Here is a 25728-nt window from a genome sequence, read left to right as displayed (position 1 = left end):
GTGGCAAAGTCAGCCAGTCTGAGCTCCCCTTCCCCTTCCCTACTCTGGAGGCAATAGTGTTCACAAATGTGCTGTTAGGACCCTCTTTCCTCCCTCTTCCCAGGGTGCTGGGAACCACACTGCCCACCACTGCATCATCCTTAGCACAGAGGCTCCCGGTTTAGCACATGCAGTTCAAAGGTCTAGTAAGAATGATTACTTGTTTATCTCCCTCTCCTAAAAGTTGCTGTACTTCTAAGTTTTTTTTCCTTCTTCCTGCTAATCCCTTTGTTATTTTTCCTGTTGTGCTCTATCAAACAACAAAGTCTGAGTGAGAAGAAGCAGAAATTGGCATAAGTCTACAGGTCTCGGGGCTTGCATCCCCTTATCATTTGAGTAAATGCAAAGTCTCGCATTTACTGGCACATCCAAGTGAGTCAGCAGCTCCCTGGATATATGAGGTCTCAGCAGGGACCTAAATCAGCTGGAACTGGAGGAACTGCCTGAACTCAGCAGAGGTGTGTCAGACTTTGCTTGAAACTTAGCACAGCCTGTGCGTTGTCAGGTCCCTTCTACACACTCTACTAATCTCACCTGCTCTCCTGCCCCCATCCCCAGAGCAGCACTGCTGCACGTCCCTCTCCCTGTAAGCTTCCTCCTACAAAGAAACATATGGTTCCTGCCTCTCAAAAAACAAGCTGGCATCCTGACATTATGTTGTGCCTCCAGTTCATGCCTGTACAAATTCCCCCCAATTTATCTGCATGGTTTGTGAGATACCTCTTCATTGTTTTAACAGGAGAAAAAAAAATGAAAACATTGATTAGATTAGATGATCTCTTTTAGACTTACTCCTGTATATACTTCTCCAGCACCCAAAACAAATATATCTTCTGATCACTAAATGCCAGAATTTACCTTGCACTTGAGTGCCATGGAGACAGACATATTTGGAATCCCGGAGGTAGCTACTCACAGTTATTTGAGCTCAGATGCTCCAACAAGGTCGGCTCACAGAGAATTCAGCAGTTCAGCTAGAGAAATGGTCACAGCAGCTGTGATTTCTTTATAATCGTGCAGATTCATCAGTGGAGAGACTGCTACAATCTTTATAATCGTGCAGATTCATCAGTGGAGAGACTGCCACAATCTTCTCCTTCAACCTTCCACTCAGGACACAGTCTGGTGCCACCGCTGGTTTATTAGACATCTCTTCAGAGACTTGCAGTCTCTGTTGTCAAAGACATTGGCTATTCTTCTTCCTACTACCGCTAAGCCAAAGCCACTTCTCCTGAGCAATCCTAGTGGTTAATGAATTCAGAAGCGGTGGTAGAATCCCAGCAGCACATCCCTCCCTCCCCACATCAGATGGCCGGAGTCTCAACAGGACCCAGGCAATTGCTTTCACTGGGGTGTTAATGGCTCCATTTAAGAAAGAGTGGGTAGAGCCTTTAATGGAAAAGCATTTTATTTTATTTATCACCAAGCTTATCATTGACATCTGAAAATAAAATCTTTATTTACAAATAGTCTAGTGAAAATTAAAGATAATTTTGGCCAAAACGACAACAGATTGCGTATAACACAAAAGAAATGAAATGTGTGTGTTAGGACGATCTCCCTGGAACAGCTGGAGGAGGTCGCCTAGGAAAAAAACAAAAAATAACCCAAAATTCATGGGGAGGGGAGAAGAGAATTAAAACAAAAGGTTAAGATACAACAAAATGGCTCATATACAAAATTATAAAATGGGTTAAGAGAAAAAGGCACAGAACATGCACAGTAAGGAAAAGAGCAAGAACAAGATTAGAATCAGCTGGCTATGAGCACAGCCTCTGCTTTCATCCTCACCGCTTCCCATCTGACATGCTGGCGCCAGAGAACTAGGACAATCACATCATGAGTGCCGAGGTCGTTGGTCAGAAGCTTTCTAATTTTCTTGCAGCAAATAATATCCTCCAGAAGAGCTTTTCCCCAGCCAGCCTTAAAATCTGGATCACAGTTTGTTTCAAACATTGCTCTTGGAGTAGACCCTTTAAGTGAGATTCTGATGGATTTGAGGAATGATCAGACAAGATGATCTATGTGTTGGATTGCAATATTTGGAGGGGACAGTGCTGAGGAAAGCTAAAAGCTTGGGTGATGGCAGTGCAAGGAATCTACTGCCAAAACTAGCAGGAAAGACCCTTGGCAGTCAATGGCTTAGTGCAGCAGTCAGAAGAGCGGCTGCTCATCCTAGCATCCAGCAGACAGCACTGACATATTAGCTGGCCAATACGCAGGGAAACAACTCACACAGGGATATTTAATGTACTCCAGCCAGACAGGACACCTGTGTGACACTCCTGTCTACTGAGAGTGAGTGCAGAGACTGCCTCGGGCATATCCACTAAATGCTATTCAAAAAAACGCTCCCAAGTGTTGCAACAAACTCACAGCGAATACAACAGGACATTGCTGCTTTGCTCATCCCACGTTTTGCTCCTCCCACTTTCCCAATACCTAAGGACCAGCATAGTGACTGTTGTGCTCAGTGAGGAAATGCCCCCTTGGGCAGGAAGCTGTTGTGTGTTTGCTACTTGCTGTGCCGTAACAGACCATTCCTGCTCTTCCAAGCACCGAGTCCAGTTGCTTGGCTCTTACTAGTCTGAAGGGGGAATTGAATAACAGAAACATTTTGAGGCATCTGGATGTTCATACACAATCACTTTAGGGAGAAATCCCTTCCAGACAGAATGCAACACATGCACAACTTCACTCCAACTTCTGCTCTTGAAGACTTAGCCTGGCCCTTTGCTCAGTTCTGAATCTCTCCCAAAACATGTCTTCCCCAGTAGTGAAACAAATATCAGTTATTGCCTGAAAAACACTTACCCACTTCCCAGCAAAACATCTCTGCAGCACTCCAAGCCCCTAACAGGGTAGCAAGCTGAATACTTTCCATGGGTCACTTCCCTCCCATCTCCCCATACACTTAAGTGATATCTCTAGTGATGTGAACTGCAACATGTGTGTCTCTGATGAATCCTTACTGCAGTTCAAACAGAGAAGTGGACTGCAGCATGCTGAGATTATGGTGAAGACCACTCATGCACATCCAGAAAGTAATAATAAAAGCCCGTCAAGAGTTACAGTTTATTTCAGGTTCAGAAATGCAGCATAACATTTTTACAGTGGGTGTATGCAATGCTCAGTAATGACCATGGTTTCAGGAATCGACTTGCTGTGCTCAAAGGCCAACACCAGGAACCATTTACAGACTATGAAGCCAATGGCAAATGTTTTGGCTCATGTGAAATAGGCCATTAACATACAGAGCAAAATTCAGAAAGAAATAAAGCATTAGCTTCTTACAAAAAGAAGACATTGTTTACACCATTCTAGAAAAGTAAAGAAACAGGAAGTGAAACAAACGGCCGGCAAGACGGAACAAATCATATATCAAGCAAGAGTGAAGGACTGTCTGGACGGGAGGAGCCATCGGTATCAGCTCGCCTGCAGACAAAGCAAGAGGAAAGACAGGCAGAGTAACATTCATTTACACAAGGGAGCTGTTCTGCTAGAGCCCAGGGGAGGAGGTTCAATGACAAAAGCAGGAGGCAGTGTGCTTTAAGCACTCCAAGATGTGAGGTGCCTCCCCAGTGTCACATGTGCAAAATAGGTCTGCTTTGAATTCAGGAGGTTTGGACTATTTTAAGACAGAAAGACAGAGCTAGCCAGTAATCTCAATATGCTGTATACATATTGTCTAGTGTAGCTGTCTGCAATATAGAGTATAATATTTTCTATGTTATACATTAACACGAATTGCCATAACATATAACATATCTCTTCTAATATAATAAATATCTCCTTTTATGAGGCTTACTCAGAAAGTGCAATAAGATCAGCAACAAAATAAATACACATTAACTATTTACATAAACCTTTTCATTGAACATACAATCTGTTTAATCCTAACACAAGATCCCTTGAGATTAAAGACTGAGAGCTATTTATGGCACAAGTGAGCTCTTCAGCTGTTGGTCATCCATGATGGGATGAGGCGGAACATGCTCTTCACACAGAGATCTAGGCTTAGCCTAAATGCAATAACAGATGAGCACCCTCCTGAAACTTAGCTATATATATCATCCAGCTAATTACCAAGCTCATGTAAACTCAAAAAAACTGTTGCTTAACAGGAGTCTCCACTACTCCCTATCAATCTTCTGAGCTTCCCCAGAGGGAATCAGACAACAGGAGAGGAACCCATGCTCCTCAGATACGGGAGCTCAGGCTTAGCTCACCCCACGTACGGGTGTCCACCAAGGGGAAAGTGGTCTGTCCTAGCCAGCCAGTCCCTCTAGCAGATCCACAGGGATGTACTGGTGAGCTTGTCCTGCTGTCTTTCAGGCCTGGAGCAAGCTGGTGCCAAGGCTGCTCCTCCGAGAACAAGGAATGGGGAGAGATACAGCTCACCAGGTTCTGGAGTGAGCAAGACAGACAAACTTGTTCCAGGCACTGTACAGCATAAGGAAAGGGACCATGGTTAGAGGATGAGAATTTAGTCAACTGGAAGTAGCAATTTTGGGGGGGAAGAACTTAGAATTGTTGTTTCTTGGAAAAACGCTATGCAATTTATTCTGAAAAGTGTACACACAAGAAGTTACAGGTAAAAATCATCCAACTCTGGATCTGTGCTCAAGGTTAATTTAACCTATACACCTAAAAGTGTTGCATTTCAGGAGTAGGGCCAAATTTAGGTGTGACCTGAATGGGGATGCAAAAGAAGGAAGGGCTGTGCAGCAGCATGCTGAGTCCCATGACCTCAAAAATGAGCACAGAACCAGATGGTGCTAACACTGGGGCTACAGACCCCTCACTCCCTCCTCCTCTTTCTGGTAAATCTATGCTCAAGAGTTTCATTTATAATTCAAGATTACCATGAAGAAATAAAATTTCTTGTGGGTCAGAGTTAAGCGTAGCACTGAATTGTGATAACTATGTATTTCCTTAGGCTTGACAGAAACCGTGAGTAATGTAAATTAAGAAGTCTCAAGTATGGAAGATTTAATTGAACATTTTTAGGCCAAGAATTACACTATCTATTTGAGGCTCCTAACTTACCATCATTACCACCCTTGTGTCCCATGCAGTCACACCAGTCTGAATCACCTTCTGGAAGCACTGTCTCCTTCCACTGAGCAAAGGAGACCTTGGACAACAAAGGCTGTACTCAAGCATTTAGGATTGGGTGGGGTGAAGCCAGACCTCGGCCTTGTAACATTACTGAATATTAAGATTTGGGGTTAAAATGATGACTTTCAGTGGCCGAGGTGGAAGAGGCGCTAAGCATGGCTTTCTGACAGAAGACGGCTGCCAGCCCAGTAACAGAGAGTTCTGATAATCATACAAGTTTGCTGGCTAGGCAACAATATGGACTACTATAGCTGCTTATAAAAACACATCTAATAGATGCACTATGTGTTACAGAAGAGAGTACTACACAGCGGAAAACAGAAGAAAAAATCAAAATATGTTTTCACTTTTCTGTAGTAAAAAACAATGTTAAGTGCAGTTGGGTTTGCACCCTTTTTTTCCTTGTAAGCTGATTTTGTGCACTTGATCTGGAAGATTTGGTCCTGTTCTCTTGACAAACATTGGCCATTTCAGCCATTTGCTGAGATCACCAAGATGCCGTTGTACTGACAAATCCCACCTTCACTGCACTTCAAATGCGTGACCTCTAGGCTCCCTAGGTGTGTGTCACAAGTATGAGGTTGACAGGAAATTAAAGCTAAGCTAGCATACAAATCATGATGCTTTTCCAAGCTCATCTCTCTCATGTAAGCAGAAACATGATTTACTTCAGTGGTGAACATAACTGTTATTTAATCAGCAGCCTGGGACTAATTAAGAGGGAAAATTTCCATTGGTTGTGGCTCTGACTGGATTCTTCCTAACCACGGAGATACAACATACTGTAGCTTACATGCAGTCTCCATAAATAAATTTATTAGATTGGTTATACTAGTGGCCTTTGAAACCACCAACGGCTTTGCCTAGGGATCTGTAACTGTAATTGTAATAACAACAATTAATATTTTCTGAAGATACAAGGCCAAATTAATCTCTAGTATAATTCTATTGACTTAAGTTTTAAGCCACAAGGATGACACCAACCCTAAGTGTTTAAAATTAAGTGATAGTTAAGATAAATTTTTTTTACAATGCACTAATATACAATTTGTAAAACAACAGGCAGAGAAGACCTCTGAAAGTGAACATCTGCTAAAATAATACATTGCCAGGATGCACAGCTGAGTGCTTCTCATTACCTATTTGGATAAAGGGACTGCCAATCTGAGGCGTGCAGGACTTCAAGAGATGAAAATACAAAATCTTTATATAGGGAACTTCATTGATGGGCTTGAGCCAGTATCTTGAATCCAAACTGGATCCTTGGAAAGCACAGATCCAAACCTAGGCCATAGCTCTGTCGATTGACTCATACAGTGGGCAGAGAATATGAGCCCATTACAGCTGTGCATACGGACATAAGTATTCTTGTGTTTCACATAATGACCAAACGCAGTACTCAGCTCTCTGGATCCTGCCAGGCAGTATAATTATACATATCACCCGCACTCAGACACACGTAGTACTTCCAATGAGTTCAGTGGGAGTACTAATGTAAATAAGTGCTACTAGAGGACAAAGCAAGCTGGCACATGCTGGCCTGTCATGTACCAGCCCTTCAAACTGTTTTTCTCATATCCTTGCTGTAGGGTGTGGCAGCTCCACACCCAGACTTCCAAGTTATCTGCTGGGACTTCTCAATTTACATTTCTACAGAGCACTACTCAGTGCAAGCCAGGGTACTGCAACCTGGTCCTTGCTGATCACCAAGCCAACTTTGGATGTCAGTCACCAATGTGGAAAGAAGGATGTTGTAAAACACTGATTGTACCATACACACCCTTCTTGTTTAACAACATTCTTTATAAACTAGGCTTCTGATGAGGAGAACTATAGGAAAAGCAGCCATCCAGCAGACTTGCAAGAGAGACATGGAAGTGTTGGGCCAACAAAGAGCTCGCATAAAAAACAACATTGCTTTTCTCAGCCCAGTTTAGCCATTAAAGAAGAAACCCTCTAATTCCAAATGATAGAAAACCTTTCTTTAAATGATATGCCTTACAAATCTGAAAGCTACATATAAAAGCAAGATGCCATTCGGATAAAAGAAAAAAAGAAGCAGACTCAGACAACACATGCACACACGCACGCACACACAAAGTCAATCCCTCATTTGACTGTATAGGATTGTGAGCACAGCTGTCTGGGTGAATATGTATGTCAGTAAGTTAGCTAACATCAGCTACAGCACAAGGAAAAGTCAAGGCAGCACAGACCTTCCCAAAACATTTAAGACCTCATAAGCAATGCAGAATGGACAGAGAGTATATCAGTAAAATTGATTACTTGCCTATAGATGTCCATACATGCCACTATACATTGGTTATTGCAACAGTTACCAAGCAATTTGCGTCCACATATTTGGTTAACAATGAATGGCATGCTAGAAACTTCATTTAGTCTAACAGGGATGAATCTAACGGACGAATTACAGTGGGCCGAGTAGGTGAAGGGGGTGGTCTTCGACTGGAGAGAAAGAAAGAAGAAACATTAAGCGGAAACACTGAGAACTGACCTTTTGTTATAACTACGTGAACATGCACATGCACCTAAACGTTATATTCTTATGCTCATTTACACTGAAGCACGCCAGTCCTAAGCATCCACAAAAGAGAAGAAGGCAAAAGGTTTCTGCAAACTGTGCCTTATTCTCGCACATCGGACAGCTCTTCTCTCTGATCAAGCCTGTGGGTTCTCTGAACACAATTACCTTCTGTGCCACGTAAATGATCAGTGGATGATCATTATTCCTGTTTTCTCCAGGGTCACTCCCAGCCTGGAGAGCCACGGAGTGGACTTACAGGTACTTTTTCAGAGTGGCCAGTGGGAATCTGGGAGACAGCCTGGAGCAACTTCAGGTGCTTTTTGCAGAAGCAGAAAACCTGCAACTTCTTGCAACAGTTGGTCCAGCAGGACCCATGCCACATGTACTGTGCTTGAATGCCAAATATCAAGCTTTTTATCGATGGCCCCTTTTAAAAATGCCAGCTGTGGCAATGGATTCTGGATTCATTCACTTGCCACTAACGCGTTCATCTATCAACTTCAGTTAACCGCTAAGAGAATCCCAGATTCCTTGGGAGGGCTCAGGGGATCTTGTCCCCCTATTTCAAATGGCTGATTCAGCTTAGGCGCTTGTGCACTGCAAAACCCTGCATTTCAATTTGGGCTGCATCCGATAAGAGACCATGGTACAAGAATTAGACAGTAGCTGCATAACCCCTGAACATGTCCCACCTGCAGCCCAAGCTGAGCAGGGGCAGTACACAACTCCCCTCCCTTCCTTGGCTAAAGGATGACAAATCAACTCCATTAGATTTGTAGATAGATTCTCTCTGCTAGCTGCTTGTCTGCCTTCTGCATTTCTGCGTGTATTTAGAGTACATCTACATGGACTGCTTCAGTGCTGTACAGAGATAATTCAGTCAGTGTAGTTATAAAGACTACTTTGTAAATACCCTGTTCCACCTGGGCTAACACAGCCCACTGCTGAGCAAAGCCTGCGAAGCGCAGAGCCCGGGGTGAATGTACCCCTCCTGCCCTCAGCGCCTGCACTCGCTCAGACAGCTCTGCCTGGCACCACTTTGTACTGTTTAAATATACACCTAAGGGACTGCTCTTCACAGCCAATCTGCTCCCTCAGCTAGTTATTTAGCACTCTGCAGCAGGGTTTTGTTGATGCAATTTACTCCAATCTCTCTCTCACACAATGTTTTTGCTCCTCATTAACAAGAAGTATCCATGCTCTCTTCATTCCTTAATCCAGTCCAGATCACCACAAGCGTATAGCAGTTCTACAACGGCATAAACTCATGGTCTGAACTCAAGGTGGGGAACCAAGAACTCTTCTGTTCTAATCCAGCTTTTACAGAGCTGGTTAATGACCAAGACAAATCATACAGCCCTCTCTAACTCTGTCCTCCGCCTGTAACAGTAGAGACAGTTCCTACCTCAGAATATTACAAAGAAAATGTGTCTCATTCTGTCAAAACTGTATGGAAGATGAACAGAATGCAAGAATGTGCTAATCTTCTTTGAACCAGAATGTAATAGATGAGACAAATTTACACTTGACAGAAAAAAAAAAAGAAAAAGAAAGCTTGTTTGGCTCCAAGTGTATCTTGTACAGCAATATTCTCCTTTGGTGAAGAAATGAGAATTTTAATCCCTACTATGCAACAAATACAAAACATGCCAACTGAAGCATTCATGTAAATCAACAAGCTAAAAAAATGAGTGAATTATAACTTCTTCATGGTGTATTTGTCTTACAGAAAAATGTTACTGTGTTAACTATTGTTTCTTGTGCTGCTCCAGTGTAGGTCTTCTGGACCCATTTCCAAAATTTGTAGTTTCATAAAGAACCACTTCTAAGGCTCTGCATTTCTGCTGGGTTACATTAAATTATTCCTTTGTTGAAATGCCTCACATTGCATTGTGTAGTGCTTACTGAAAACATCATATCATGTGTATACAATTTACAAACAAGGGAAAATGCACACAGCTGTCTTCATATCAAATTTAAAAGATATAAGCCCAGCCTTGTATTTTAATACCAGGTTGAATGTAGTGCACTGACTTCAAATAACATAATTTAGTCAAATTGCCATTTAACACCAGTTGGGTCAGAAACTAGAGAGCACAGTGGGAGAATATCCTGGATTTAATCAGTCAAACCAAACCTGAACCAAAAATGGGTCTGAGCCATTTTCTCCTTGAACCAGAACCGTTACTACACCTGAACCATTATTCTGAAGTTTTCATTAAGCCCAATCTATATCTGAACCAGAAGGAAAAAGAAAAAGCCCAACAAGCTCTTGTTCCCGCTTCAGAGTAGTGATTCCAGAAGAAGCTGCTACTCCCCAGGGGCCCTCTCTGGCGCAGAGCCGCTGCGAGGGTCGGCGGCGCAGCGGCCACTGCAGCCTCCCTCCGTGCTCCCTTCCCAGGCCTCTCTCCTCAGCCCACCTCAGGCAGAGCTGCCTGAGCCTCACAGCTCCCTGAAGCACTGCCGACGCTGCCGTGCTGCCCGCAGGCAGCCCTCCTCAGCGAGGGGCCCCTCAGCCCACACTCTCCCCCCGCGATTCACTGCGAGTACCTCCCGGGGGGAGATGCATGCATGTTTCTGGGCCCCTGTGCATGCAAATATTTGTGCACATCTTTCATATGAGCCCAGGTATGGACGTAAGTGAGGAAGAGGGCAGACTTCTCATTAGCTTCAGTCCCATTCCTGCTCCTCAGCCGCAGGGATGCTGCTCATTCCCAGGGCAGTGTGGTCGCATGGGGCTGCCTTTCAGCTCTGTAACCCCACACACCGCCGTCACGGGAGCGGGACCTGCACCCTGGAAGTCAGAGGTACCTTCCAGGGCAGTGGCAGATGGGCCCTATTGCCACTCTGGCTGAAATGCCATGGTGATGTGACCCTCCAAATTTTTAACTGCTATCTTGTTCCCAGGGTGAACAACTTCAAATTGATTCAGGCTTACTCTGCTGTTAACACTGCTATGAGAGCCTGAACTAGAAAAACAAGATGCCAGTCACAGGGCAATCTGAAGCAAAACTTGCACTACTTTGACTCCCAGATTTAAATCCTGCAGTTGGTCCTATGCAATGGATTTGGTCACCTCAGCAGCTGTTCAAATACAACATACACAGTGACTGGCCTCATCCTGCCTGCAGCCAGGCTTGTCTCTCACACTTTTGGGGTACCTCTACAGCTTCTCTTTTGTGATCACACAGGATCTCAGCGATCCAGCAACCAGAGGCACCTAGCACATGTGGCCACGACGTGGGAGAGCGGCTGTGGTGTTGTGTTACAGGGGGAGATGCAACTCAGAGAGGACCCTGCCTAGTCGGTCTCCCATTAAATGGCCAGAAGCCCTGGATATGTCCCCAGTGGACAATGGTGATGTCTCACATTTTGGAAAAGCAGGTAGGTGAGAGATGTGCAAAAGCACCTCTAGGCCCTCCACTAACAGCCTCGTGGGAAGTCCCTAGTTTCACATGCCAGTAAATACAGCAAGACGGATTGTGCTTCTGGATCCTAGGCTGGGGCACAGTCGAGATGGCCAGCTAGGGTCAGAAACCTTGGCTTCATTAGCCACAGGCACACAGAAACAATTAGCACGAGCTGAAGATCAGGTCAATGTGAGAGAAAGGACAAGCCCAGAAGTTGCCTGTTACTAGCTTTCCCCATGAAGGTGAACAGTCATTCTGTGACCAGTTTTACACTGGGAGTACGATTCAGTCCTTTTTTCCTCCCCAGGGATCTCAGCCACAAAGTCAGGAGGAGAGGCCAACCCCACATGCCTCTTGCCTATTCTCCCCCACTTTATGTCTGGAGCAGCGGTTGGAAGAGCTCCAGCAAGACCAAGGAACAGGATGTGGGGAGTGGGGGGTCCTGGGCATCCAAACCATCACCCAGGGATAACTGGGCCAGCAAGCCAGCACTGGGCTGCTCCTTGTAAATACAGCGCATGGAAACTGTGGTGCCATGGGTCCTAGTCCCACCTTCTTTTTTGCTCTGAGCTCTTCTGAAAAATGAAAGTCTGAGGAAGCCTAGTGTGATTCCAGCACGACTGCGCTCCGAGTGCGAAGGGCGAGCAAAGGTTACGTAAATGCGCTTGCCAGACCCTCTAAATTGCAGTAATCCGGAGTGCAAGAGCAGCAGGGGGAGCTCCAATCCGCTTCGGGACACGGCGCAAAGAAAAGCGGAGAAAAACAACCTCCCCCGGATCTGCGCTCTGCGCTAGCTGCCATGTCAGTGAGTAAATATGTGACTAAGCCCAACTAAATGTTTAGTCTGAGGCCAAGAGATGATACTGGTAGAGACAGCATGGACCACATTTCTCTGCTTGATCAGACTGTGATTCCCCCCGCCTGGGAGGGGACTCAGTGCATTAGCTGTTCCCAGGCTACAAAAGGCTGGTCCAGATTCATAGAAAGCTCCTTCTTATAAAAATGCCATTTCTGTGGTAATTCCAATTTGGTTATTGTCTCAAGCATTTTAACTGTGCTTCCAAGTTTTGGGGCCGAGTCCCACAGCCTGGCCCCTTTAACGGTCTGCTGAGTCCGTTTTTTTTTAAAGGGAAACAGTGTTTGCAAAAGTTAGTGCTAAAGGGGCAGGGGATCATAGGTCCCCAGGGTTGAGTAAACGAGTCTGCAGAAAGAATCAGTTCTTCTAACTAGCACACATTAAGCAGACATAAAGAATTTACCAATGAAAATTGTGGACTAAGTATGTATTTAATAACTCCCTGATGTTGCTGCAGAGACTCCTCCTTTGAAGAGCTCAGTGGGGTTTTGAATGAAGGATAACTCTCACCCCCACCAAAAAACTTTTCAGAAAGCAGAAGTTTTACATTTATTTTTAATCTAAGCAGCACGCCCTAATTTTTCAGTTTTAAGAGAACTAAAAACTTTAGGTAGGCAAATGCAGAGCAAAAGAAACTAAATAAAGCAAGTCTAGACTTAGAATTCGATCGGAAACATATGCAAGCTCTTCAAGCCTTTGCTTTTTGAGAAGTGCTATCACTCCACGCACAGAGTCCACAAAATATGCTTTCAGTAAAGCACAGCTGTAATTACCATGGGAGGCCCAGCTTTAAGAAGATGGCTTCTCTTTTCAGAGTGCAGCTAACATACTCCTAAATAAAAGGCTTTCATTTCCACTTACATACCAGAGAACACTTGCAGAAGGCATGCACATAACCATATTTTATGATACATTCCTATAGATTTGAAGTTGTAAACAAAAGTCCATTATTCTTCTTTTACACAATTTTGGTTTTCCTATAATGCAGACCTCTCAGAGTATCCTGATATTTGACATTGCCTTTGCAGAATTTAACAAGAAAATATTTAAACAAAATCTCTAAGCGGCTTTAAATCTGACTGAAGGCAAATTTTATTTTAGGTGAAAATAAAAATCTGTATGTGAGGCATACAGTAACAGGATTAAAGAGTAACTTGCTTTCTTACGTAAGGAATAAATATCATTTCCTCATTCAGGTGATTTATTTACAGAGAATAGGTAGCCAATTTCCTAGGCTTGTCCTTGGGACTACTGTAATGCCTTGACTCATTTGATTTTTGTACAGGTTTCACTGCTTCAGTAAGATCCTAAGAGACCCACACAACTTATCCTCTACTTTTCCCTGTTCTTCTATCAACCTCTGTAACTTTTATATGGTACCTCTTGACCTCCATCAGCTTCTAGATTTAGCAGAAAATCCGAACCAGGAATGAAACTACTGTAAACCATGATGGTCAAAGAACAGAAGTGAGACATGGCTTGTAGGTCTGATCAGGTACTCTACCTGCTACCTGTACTTAGAAACTCTTGATTAGAACAGATGCAGCACAGCAACTGTGGAGTCTCCAGGACAACTGGGGAAGAAGGATCTTAAGTAGAAGTGAGAAAACGAAGAGGAATAAAGAGACCTGACATTAGTGATGCAGGTTACATGAGAATAAGAAAAGCAGAAAAAGGATGATGACAGTAAGAGAAATAAAGGAGGACTCATGGCCAAGAATCAGGAGGAGGAGGGGATCACGGGAGAGAGGAGAAACAGCACTAAATGGTGACGAAAGGAAAAAGTAATAGGGGAACATATGTCTGAGATTGTCCCTTATCCCAACATAATGGTTCAAGAGAGAAAAATTTCTCTGATTTGTTTCTGTACTGGAAAATGCCATTTTGTCAAACAAGAAATGTCTCTAGTAAGCGTGCCCAGAGGACTGCTATTGTAAGGCAAGTCAGGAGTAGATGGACTGAGAGGCAGAGCACACTGTCTGAGGACAAATGCCAGTTCTGAAGTAGCTCTCCAGCTGAACACGTATATATCAGGCTCCACAAATGCATAGAGTGTGTGACTGCATGGCCAGATTATTCAATTTTGTCTGATGCCTAATTATTCCTTTTCAGTGAAAGAAAAAAAGCAATAGTGAATCTCAAGAATGCATCTTTCCATTAGCCACCACTACACTGCAGCAACGTGTATCTCCATTAATTCTAATACTAACACTGTTCCAAAGCATTAGGATTATTGAGGTTTCACTCATTTAACTTATGTATTCATAATATGCATTGCCTCCTTTCAAAGGCAAAGGGATGCAAAATATGCTCCACTAGACTAATTTCTCTGCAACTTAAGCTGGGTTTTCTGTATGACCATCATAAATTAACATCTGTCACAAACACACAAATATATTTATGTTTATGTGGGTGCTGCATTCTAGAGTTAGTCATTTTAGGGAATTAATATGTCATATGGAAAACTCAGCTTGAATAAACAAATAAATTAATTGAACAGAGCAACCAAGAAAGACTATTATTCTTAACAAACTGTGTGTTCTTGTTTGCCCTTTAGCAGAGAACATGTCAAGTAAGCAAGTGTGCAACACATTAGTGGAGGACTGTCCCAACTCTTCAGAAACCCTGGGTCAGGATAGTTGACCAGATCAAAACTCTGCTTGGAGGAAGAGGAAGGTAGGAGAGCTGAGTGCATATGTTCACAATGCTGCTCTTCCTTCCTCTGTCCACAGCAGATGATGTCAACTGAAGGGCCACCAAATCAGCAGGAGGAACTCTCTTGGAATAGTAACTGAAGCCTTGTGTACCGTTCTGCGTTCAACTGCAGTGTTCAGTGTCAATGAGAATCATGCGTATCCTGTCTTTAAAGATCACCTCTACTTCTGCCCACTCTGTTCTTCCTTCTTCCCTCTCCTTTCTCTTTGACCTCCCTCTGCCTTTTTGCCTCTCTCCTCTTTACTTACCTTGGTGTAAGGAAGGGAGCAAACATCCTGACTGTCACCTCCAGCTGGACTGGCACCTATTCTTGTCCATGATGACAGCCACTAACATGATTATCAGTGTCAGTGTTATTAATGCGACCATTGAGTGCCTTTCTTTTCACTAATGATCCAACACAGTTTGCAGGGGACAGGAGAGTTTGCAGCCCTTCAAGCTGCCTGTAGATTCAGAAAGCTTATACTATCACTGCTTTCTTTCTATTTACTGTCATATGTTTTCTCTTCTAGCATAAGTAAAGCTAGGAAGGCGCTGCTATTCTGCCCACTCTTCCAAACATTGCAAGAAATTTCCTATTATACACCCTTGCTCTAGTCCTGCAGAGCCTTTATGGCAACCATTATTTAGCTACTCTGTTAGGAGATTAAATAAATATTAGGGACAAAACATATCTTTGCGTTCCTGTCTGTATTCCTGGCAAACAACATTTGCTATTGTTCGACTCTACTTTCCTTTTTCAAGTTCAGAGTTGCTAAAAATAAAAACCACTTCCTTTTACTAATAGTATATTGAGAAAGAAAAAGCTAAGAAGGCAAAAAAGCTTTTGCTGAAAATACCTAACAGAATAAATTACTCACTCGTCCAGCTCACCAGCTGACACTCCCAAAGCAAGCTTCAACTGTGCTTGGGGACTGCACTCCCAGCAATATCTTTATCCCAGAATCACTCCTTAGAACTCTTCTCAGGTTCCTTCTTTTCTCTCTTCCTCTTTCCTGCATCATTTCTACGTACCCTTCCCCATCTTGTGGGATTGGTCTACACTGAGAGAGTAATGAGGAGCCATTTCCGAGCCTGACCCACTTTGCTGAATTGAGAAAGTGCTTGCAACAGTTCCAATAAAATGGATCTCTCCTAGTTCACCTGATTTTAAAAAAACATTTTGCTGAATAAGTTTTAAAACAGGCAGGAGAAAATAGCTCAGGAATGATATTAAAGACAATCAAAACTATTTGATATATAATAAATGGACTAAACCTAAAAACCACGTAAATAAGTGACTTTTGAGAAACATTTGCTCAACTGTAATAGTGCATTGAAGATCACAATCCATCAGAAAATTCCTACACCACTGAAGAAGTAAAGTGGAGAGCCTGCCTCTGGCTTATGAAAGGAGATGCTGGTGGGAACTGGATTCAGTGCCAATAGGTTTAGCACCTAGGCTGGAATGACCAACATCAAATAAACTTTGTTTTATTTGACCTTTAGGGTGGCTATCTGGAGGAGAAGTATATGAAGGAATATGGTGAGCAAAATCCCACTGCTAGTGTAGAAGAAACCATCCTTTTGGGAGCAGTGGTGAGTGAAGCTTTTGGAGCAGAAGTGTATCATCTCCTGTATCTCTCTCACAGCATTACAGTTTAGGCAGCTGAAGAGTCAGTTCTGTGCAAATGCTGTTCCAAATTTCTCTTACGATCGGCATTGCAGAGTTGTAATGAAACAACAAGAGTTGATGTTTTGTGATATTTTACATGTTTTTAAAACATGCCATGACCTGCCTTCTGGCCAGCCCCTCTGACATTCATCCGTATTCAGAATGCTACTTATTTTGTTGCTTCCATGAGGACTGAATCCGCCAGATGACCCTAGTTAAGATGACAAGCCTTCCTCCACTGTTTTTTGCACAAGCTAGTACGGTTACCCTAAGTGAAGACAGCTAATGTTTCTAATGGTCATCATGACCACTGATACCAGGCTGCTGTTAAGAAAGATTGCCAGATACTGCAGTTTGAAAACTGGATGGAAAACATTAAAAGAAGATAGAAACGCAAGGAGCAGGGGAGAGATTTACAAAGGTGCCAGGGAAGGGATAAGTTGGAAAGAAACCAATATAAGTTGGTAAGAAGGAAAGGAGGATATATGTGGGGAAGGGAGACAAATGTATTAGGCAGGAAACTAAGTGAAGGGAGAATGCGAAAGAGGATACAAACAGGATGGGCAAAAAAGGGACGGTGAGGGAACGGCAGAAAGAGGCAAAGACAAAATAGTGATAAAGGTGGGAGTGGAGGAGGGGAAAATCAGATGTCTTTCTAAGAGATAAGAGAAAATAAATGGAATCTCCTGCTCAAAGCAGCCAGCAGCAAAAGGAACATATTACTGTGTGTGCATTTGAAAAAGAAATGTAAATTACACTGGTAACAAATTACACAGAGGTGTCTTCCCCCAGGGCTGAAATCACAGAAAGAATAATTTATAGTCTCACAGATCTCACGATTTTTGAGTACTTGGACAGGCAAAGTCAGAATCATACTGACTATGGAACAGCAATATTTTCAGCTGTGATGGGCTCTGGCTTTGCAGCACTCCATACAGCTGTACGTTCTTGGACCACAGACATGAAATGGCTTCCTTGTCTCCCTTTAAATTCAGCAGGATTTTGAAATCCCTCCTGATAACACTCTTGTCTCTTCGCATGCTTGAAGCATTCCTAATTGCCGATTATACTTTTTGACTATAACTTTCACTGAAGATCATTCAAAGAAGGCAAACTGACACTGCTGTGGAACAGTGCTGTGCTCTTCAGCTTGTGTGTTCAGACTGAGATCATCAAACTTAGCATGAAAACGCTTCAAAGGTGGGCACTTGTCCATCCTGCCAGAAGAGTTTGATGTAATGGCTATTTGACTATTATTTATATTCCATTAAAATATAGCACCATGTTTTTAAGACTGCAAGGTCAAACTCTCAGAAAAGAGGAGATTCCCAGGGTAAGGAAGGATAACCCTTCTGGCCTTACATGTCTATGCATTATGACAGATTGTAGTCAGAGAATCGCATGCAATTTTTGTAAGGGATCCCCTTATCGTTTGGTGCACATGGTTAGACTTTTCATTAGATCTTTCCAAAGAACTCCAGTCCCTAAAAATCCATCACAGAAAACTTTAACTTAATAGTCGATATTTGGCAATCAAAGTACTGGAAGTATTTTTCTGCACTGCGGTGGCAGGAATACATAATGATAGCTTACGACGTAGATTAGTTACAAACACAGTAGGTCATGTAGTTAACCTCAGTGACATAATAAAATGTAGCTGCACAGCCATCCCCCCTTCCTTGCTGACTGGCTGTGGGTTGAAGTGAACTGTAGGCAGACAGCTGAAAGAAGTGGTAGGCAGGGTATGGGGCTATTCACAACCAGCATGATATGAATTCCCTCTCCCTGGCTTGTTTCACGTTTAGAGATCATCCTCGGTCTGCAGGGACTGTGCACCAGCAAGCTTGAGCATGAGAACATATGTGCTCAAAAGCCTTTATTTTCCTGTCTGTTTGAAGAGACATTGCAGCCCTCCGAGACCTGTTTAACCAGGTCCCAGGGTTCCACCTCAAGTGGGATCATGTACGTTTTAATGGCAAAGTGAGGAATGATCTTTAGTCCTTCCTTGGGAAAGCCTTCATGAAGCCACGGTAGCAGAGCAGAGCAGGATAGAGAGAGAAAGGGAACCCCCTCCCACCTCCATTACCGCCGTGGGCCTCACTGCCAGCAGAAAAACAGTTCCAATTCAATTGTTTTCCGTGTGGCAAAGCTGACGTTCCCATTCAGGACATTTAACTGTCATAAATCAAAGCATCTACAGTAGAACTAAAATTGATCAGGATCAGGCTTTCCAAACAGGGAGGCAAACACATACCATGGCAAGCTAAAGTGGTTCAAGTGTCTGCTTAAAGCTACCTTACCAAAGCGAGTGCACAGCTGCATTTTCTTTAAAAATACTGCTGCAGCCTTTTAAGAGAGAGGGGGAATAATCTAAATTCTGGCAGGGGGGAATATTTCACAAATCATATATGCTTTGGCATCAAGCCCTTAACAAAGCCAGGGGCCTTTACTCACAGGCTTTGCTGGGAGAGATCCACCCACCTCAAGTGGGATTAATTAAAAGAGGCATGTATCATGCAAATAGTTTCTGTTTCCTTACAGAAATATTCAGAGCACATAACCCAAAACAGCTTTAGAATCAGAGCGAAGCAAGGAAGAAATTATTTCCTGCTCCCCTAACCATTTTCCTTTCCCCGTACAGTAAGTGAGGAACAGTCAGAAAATGTGGAGAGCTCACTTTCTGCACAATTGCTATGATTAAATGCTAATAAAGTTGAAAAAATTGATTTTTTAAAGGCAGGGGCTATATCTCAGTAATAAGGTGGCAAATCCTCCAAACAAAATGTGTTTATCATCGGAACAGGATGGTTCAAAACTTACCCCTGAAAATGACCTTTTTATCTCACAGCAGAACACATGAAAAAAGAATGCTGACATTTCTTTGGCACATCAGGGTTTTCAGCTCCACGTGACAGTGATGGGAGTGCAAAGAAAGCTTCTTTGGAAAGCTAGAACAACTTTAAAAATACATCTTTCTTCTCAGGAAGCTAAACTATTTCCCTAGATAGGACAAATCCTGACACTTCAAGGAATCATTGCAGAAAATGGTGGTAAAGCAGACAGAGCACAGAGCCTCAGTACAAAAATAAGTCATCGAGAAAGCTCAAGTTTCCACAAGAACTCTTCCTCAGAACTATTTTTTTTCCTTGTTAATATCTCAGACCCGTTTTCTGAGTCAATTTCCTACGATCCTGCGAAGGCTGTTATTAAAACCAGACGAAGCGTAGCAGAAATTCCAAGGCTCAAAAGAAACTTTTAATAGGCACCGGAGCCTGCCACACTGTCCCCCTCAGGTGATTTCCCCTGCAGCCCCTTCCCTGGGATTTCCTTTCCCAGAGTTTAGTCAGCAGGAGAAACCTGAAGTTTCAGCAAAAAGGCAAACCCTTCCTTCGTTCCTAAGCATCTGAGATTTTTATGATCTGAGGCTTTCATAGCTCTAAAAAAGGAGAACCAGGATCCAGTCCAGAAGATGTGTATTTCAGACATTTTTTCCACAAAAATGTTAGGCAGTCATACACTCAATTATATATCCAGCTACAGCATTTTAAAAGCATTGACCTCCTTTGTCAGCCACTGCTTTGCATGCCATCAATGGCAGCCATGAATTAAGCTGTTCACAGGCTGCTTACCCAAGTGGCTTTTGTAAGCTAGGAAATCCCTTTCTGATCTCCATCCCACCTATCAGTTTATAGCATCAAAAAGATTATCATCAGACATGCTCCTGGCAAGCGTTCTCAGGAAAGCAAGATTCATGCAAAATCACAGCCAGGCAGGACCAAGGAGACATGCTCATTCGCAAGGCAGGCAAGGTGCGAGCTGCTGGGAGCTATGGTTCTCTCCAGTAGTACAACTGACAAAATACTGGACGTCGTTTCTCTCTCTCTAGCATGTGGATTTATTCCCTGATGGCACAGTGGAAACACTGATGCTACTGCCCTTCAGCTCCGACCAAAAATCCTCCATCTGGGGGACTCCATTTCAACTTCCGCCTTTTCAGTGGGAAGTTTAGTACCGGGAAAGGCAATTTTGTGTTTCTCCTCAGTAGTCCTAATCCAAGCTAGGATATCCACTAAGCTGGAAGAGTGCATTTCCTAATTGGGCACTGATGCAACACTCTTTTCATACAAAATATATAAAAATGCTTCATTCATTTGATATACCTCATTTATGTATTCTTTATATTATAAAGAGCAATTATATCAGAAGTAGCGAGCCTCAGATTCAAGTCACTAACAGCTATGGCATATCTTGCCTATTTAAAAGAAAGCATTTAGTGCTTTTTCTGCAAAGGCAGATTATTATTTATTTTCAATTATTATTTTTAAAATGGAAATATGCACATTTTCTTTCTGCTTCTATTTTAACCTGTATTTCTTGCAAACTGTTATTAATTTCAATGTAACAGTAAATTTAGTAAAAAAGGAAAATCCCCTTTGTTCCAACATGGCCTAATCTGCCCATACCTCTCATAATTTAGGAAGTTACTGAAGTCTTTGGAATCAGAACTTTTTACATTTATGAGTAATGAAGATTATTAGGTCATAGTAAAATAAATCTTATGGATATTTATTCAAATATTTTGCAAAAACAAACCCCAGTTAATGCCACACAGAAAAAGTATAAAATATACAAAGCTACTTTTAAAAGTACTGATAAATGCAAAGCCCTTGGAAGGAAAGGAAACAATGTGGTCATGAAAATGCTGCTCCTTAACCAACCATTTTATGCTATATGACCTACACCGTTAGTCAACCATGGACTGTTTTCAACTGGCTGTAAATTATTTGCACTGTGGAATAAAAGTTGGACTCTGATCACTTTGTTCCACTGATTCTACAAGGGCTTGCTCTTGTTCTCCCCCAGAAGACCCATTACTCTCTCTGGTGAGAACTCAGAATGACTAAAGCAAGTTATTGTACCCAGTGCCACTGTTCTAGTGGAGGAACAAATGACTTTTGTCTTTACGAACCCCTCATGTGAATGCAACACAACAGTTGCTCTTAACACAAGAGAATCTGCTTTCTTTGAATCAACTGTCTGGAAAATATATTTTCTTTTTTAAATGAAAAAGGTTTCTATGTTTTCAAAAAGTGATATTTGTGCTAAAAATAGGTTCTTCAAAATGCCTGTGACTTGCTGCAGGGAATGCTCAATTTTGCTTTGTTATAATACTTTTTCAATAATGATACTTGACTTTTGTACAGAGTGCAGAATCAGTCTGTTATGCTAGAGGAAGAGAACCATGCCCAGCACCAGGAGGTTTGGTCTTACCTGGGGACGCTGGGAGGAGCCCGAGTTGGCCGAGAAGGAACCTGAGGAGGTCCTCCAAGAGCTTCACCACCACTCGGAAATGGAGGCAATGGTCCTGGGCGGAACGGGACTGGGGGAGCCCCCACGTGAGGGCCTGGAGATGGGATCGCAGGAGCAGGTCCTCGGCCAGATAAAGGTCTGGTTGGGGGATTATTTAACGTAGGCCTCCTCTGAGTTGAGGGACTTGGAGGAGGTGATCTAGTGAAACATCAGAGATTAAGAAGCTCAGTAAGTTTCGGGGTTTTGTTTGTTTGTTTTACAGAAATGAAAAAACTTTCTTACATCTGTGACTACACTTTCCATTGCTTGCATAGTTTCTTGAATCTGAGAAGTATAACTTAGGTTCTGAATGAGCATCACATATATTTAAATTGATAACGTTCTTTTTTTCTTGATTTCTTTTTTCTTCTGGATGATAATTCCCAGGTTTGAATCCCAATCAAAAGGGCTATTTAGCAATACTTTGGATATTCACAAGACTATCTACTTCCCTCCCCACCAAGTACTATTCCCCCTGCAGCTGAAGAAAAGGTATCACACACACACTTACCTTTCCCACAGATAGTATGCATTAAGATGGTCAGAAATAAACATAAATGAGGTAAATAAAATGGATTTTATTATTAGAATTCTAATAATGTTTTTTTAAGTGGATTTTCTAGGACGCAGAGCCTGAAGCACTGAAGTCTTATAATGGATTGCATGTAGTGGCCTTGTGGGTACACAGCTGGGGTTAATTAGCAGATGTAGGTGAGATTACTAGAGTAAGGAAAGGGAAAGAGTCATACCCCTAAAGAAAACAAAACAGTATTTGGTGACAGAAGCGGCAGCTACCTGAAATATCAGCTAAGCTGTAAGTCCGCTGGATGGTCCTCTCAAAGACAGGCATTTACATACATATCCATAGAACATGTGTATGTGGGAGAATGGTTTTAAAAAATTAGCATGTAAATTGGACCATGCAGAATGCATGCTGGTCCTCGTCTGCTCTGGGGCTTGTCATCTGGATTTCTGGATCTGGCTTCCTGCTAGCATAGTATGGTAGAACACAAAGCTCTTCACCTTCTAGCAAGGTCACTGCTCATTGAAACCAGAACTAGAAGCAGTCTATCTGAGTCTTCCTCAAAGACATTCTTGAACATAACACATGGTATTAGGAAAGAAGGCTGGTGGCTTGACTGGAAAGAACACACTGGTATTGGAAGTGCAGCTTGCTTCTGAGATTGTTGTCAGTATGCAAGAAAAGAATCTTATCTGCGTGTTCTTCATCTCTCAAGAACTCAAAGCAATTCAAAACATCATCTAGATAACAGCAAGATTTTCTGATTTCCCTCATGAATGTCATTAAAGACCTAGAGGACTACCTGCCCAAAAAGAGAGGTAGGGAGGGAAATGCTGATGCTGACAATCTCTGCCTGTCCTAATTTTTATTGCAAAACGCATATGAAGATCCTTACCTGCGGGCTTGCTGAAGCCAAGAATCATCTACAGGAGGGGGCGCAGGGGTTGACACCGTGCTAGTGCTAATATCGCCAATGATTGCCAGAGCTTCCTTAAGAGCTTGGTACATGCGTAGCATTTCATCTCGCCTCTGCGCCTGTTCAGCTGACTCCTCCATTAGGGTGTTCTGGTCCTCAGAAGAATATAAGTGAGCGAGGAGCTCTGCGTTGATAAATTCTTTTACCTATTTCATGAGACAAAATTCCCCTCTTATTATTAGACTAGCCATTGAAAATACAGTACTGAACAAATACAGTGGGAGAACCACTGTACCAGGAGACAAAGCACAACTAAACTTAATCTGTTACTCCAGGAATACTATCATATAAAAGAAAGTATAGAATAGAAGATACACAAGGAAACCAGAACTCACGAGGAATTACTGCGTTCATAATGAGTGCCAGGTAGAGCATGGTGGAAAAGAAAGTTGCTTGTTAAATGACATGAACTTGAAAGAGAAGGCAGTATTAATTGAATGAGTTTTCTCCCCTCTAATAAAAAGGGGTTGAATCAGTGGCTGTCAGTTCAGTTCCCCATAGCCCTGTACAGAAAACTCACAGGGTTACCATTAGTGACAGCTGCTTTCTCCTAATCTCGAAATACTTGGCATGAAGGGGAAAAAATGGAGCTCCCAGAATTACACTGCTCCTTGTTAAGTCAACTGGCAAACATTTGATCATGGAAATGCTGAGATTAGAATATATAAGTAGGAGGGGGGTGTTGGTGAATTTGCATGTTTTGCTTATCAAACTTTCTAAAATGTTTTGAAGTCAACAGGACAAAAATGAAATACTTCTCTGTGTACACCTGTGTAGGATCTCCCTATGGTTTCAGCGTCAGCTTCAGCCCATTTACGTACAGGTTCCTCTTACTCTGTCTACATCTTCCTACTGCCTCGCTTATGGCAATTCCAGTGGCCATGCAGCTTCGCGTTAGGTGAGATCAGGGACTGATCCAGCTGAAAACTCTCTACAGAAGAGAAACGCTAAAAATTGCTGAGCTCAGATCCAGCTGACTGCGCAACAGCCTGAGGGCTAGCTGTGGCCCAAGGAAAAGCTGGTACATGCAGCTGGGCAGAACAGATGAAAAAGGACAGACTGGACATTTTAGCAGCTGCCTGCATGTAGATGGGCTTAATGCAATTATGAAACCACATTCTGAGACTACTCTTCATGTTTCAAAATAAAATGTTTTTGTGCAGCTGCTCCATGATGCACTGTAGCCTTTTTTTGCCTGTCTTTGAAACACTGGACATGGTTGGCATCAACACTGATCTATGCCTCCAAGGTGACACTTAAGATTATAAATCATTTCAAGCAGCCTTCCCAGTGACTCCCAGGTGTTGGTGTTTTGGCCCAGTTCTGAGTTGCTGACTGGAGGTAAATGACAGCCATTACCAATGCCATCAGATACTAAGTTCCCTTGGGAATGGGAATTTTCAGACTTTATAACATCTCTGCCAATTATTTTCTTAGCAACAGTTACCCTACTGTAGATCATGTCTTTCATCTCTGCCAACTTTGTGAGATTCTAAATATCCCATCCACACACATTCAAACTGAAGGGAGAAGTCCCAAAGTAATCTAATTTAGTATATTGACTTCCTGTTATGCCTGCCCTGGTTATAGAAACCTGGGCCACATTAAGAGAGATAAAAAGCTAGAGGTACTCTGATTAAATAAGACTGTGGTAAACAGACCAATTGCTGACCTACTAAATCCTCACATTTGAGACTTTTGTTGTTTTTCTGATCTATTTCTCATCTGGCTTTTTGCTCTATAAAGCTTATTTGAGCTGGAGATACTAACGATAATACATTCCCAAGATTCTGATTACATAAACCTGAGCTGCATTTACAAGGGGGGGTTGCACTATTTGACTAAACTGATTTAAAACCTGACAGTTAGACAACGTTTGTGTTCAGACAAGGTCAGTAGGAACAGGCAAACTGCATGGGCATGGGACCCTTCACTGTCACCTAGCAATGAAAAGAAGGCCAGGAAGGACCTTAAAGGGAAACAAAACCATACTGACTATACTCTGCTGTCATTTCCCATTCACGTATGACAGGAGATATACAAATTCTTAGCAAAGCCTGCAAAAATTTTCCATGAGTCTCATGCTGTTTTCCAGTAGATGGTACTGATCAAGAGCCAGAATACACTACTTTCCTTACGATTGCCAAAAACTCCACATTAAAAACAGATATCATAGTTAAACAGCATCACATTCTACTTGATGAAGTGAGCATTTTAATGGCATCACTTCAAAAAAAGAAGTAGTCATCCTAAAATTAAATTAAGGCCAGAGCTGATTGTAAAGGCATTGTTAAACCACAAATATCTGTTTGAAAAAAATCAGCCTGTGACAATTATCATGAGATCCCTGTCTGCCACTAGCGCAAGACTCAAGTAACTTCCTAAACTCTTCTGGAAGAAGATGACTGCTACATTAAGGACAGTCCTTCAGTCAACCTCCTTCCTTCTACAGTCAGATGCACTTTACTAGATAGCAGTAGATCTTCCACAATAACCACTTTCTCCAGCTTGGAAAAGAAAAGGAAAGTGACACTTATTCA

At 42.5% G+C, this 25728-nt stretch overlaps 1 protein-coding gene across 5 annotated transcripts in view; it reads right to left on the bottom strand.

The window, feature by feature from the left end:
• Positions 1-1429: 1429 nt before the first annotated feature.
• DNM3 (dynamin 3) overlaps positions 1430-25728 on the bottom strand; it is a 193614-nt gene continuing 169315 nt past the window's right edge. For 3 of the 5 annotated variants that reach the window (XM_026123358.2, XM_026123361.2, XM_064515704.1), the window contains 3 exons: positions 23108-23334; positions 21612-21848; positions 4247-7626 (listed from right to left, as the gene is read on the bottom strand). In XM_026123358.2, coding sequence (XP_025979143.1) covers positions 7557-7626; positions 21612-21848; positions 23108-23334 — 534 coding nt within the window. In that variant the 3' untranslated portion in view covers positions 4247-7556. Of the gene's footprint in view, positions 1624-3100; positions 3475-4246; positions 7627-21611; positions 21849-23107; positions 23335-25728 lie in introns of those variants that run through there. The other 2 variants (XM_064515703.1, XM_064515702.1) reach the window with 2 other exon arrangements.

This window comes from Dromaius novaehollandiae, chromosome 8, assembly GCF_036370855.1.
Source record: "Dromaius novaehollandiae isolate bDroNov1 chromosome 8, bDroNov1.hap1, whole genome shotgun sequence".
Classification (NCBI taxonomy): Eukaryota; Metazoa; Chordata; class Aves; order Casuariiformes; family Dromaiidae; genus Dromaius; species Dromaius novaehollandiae.
Note: the sequence above shows the minus strand (reverse complement) of the source record. Positions and strands in the feature narration are given on the sequence as shown.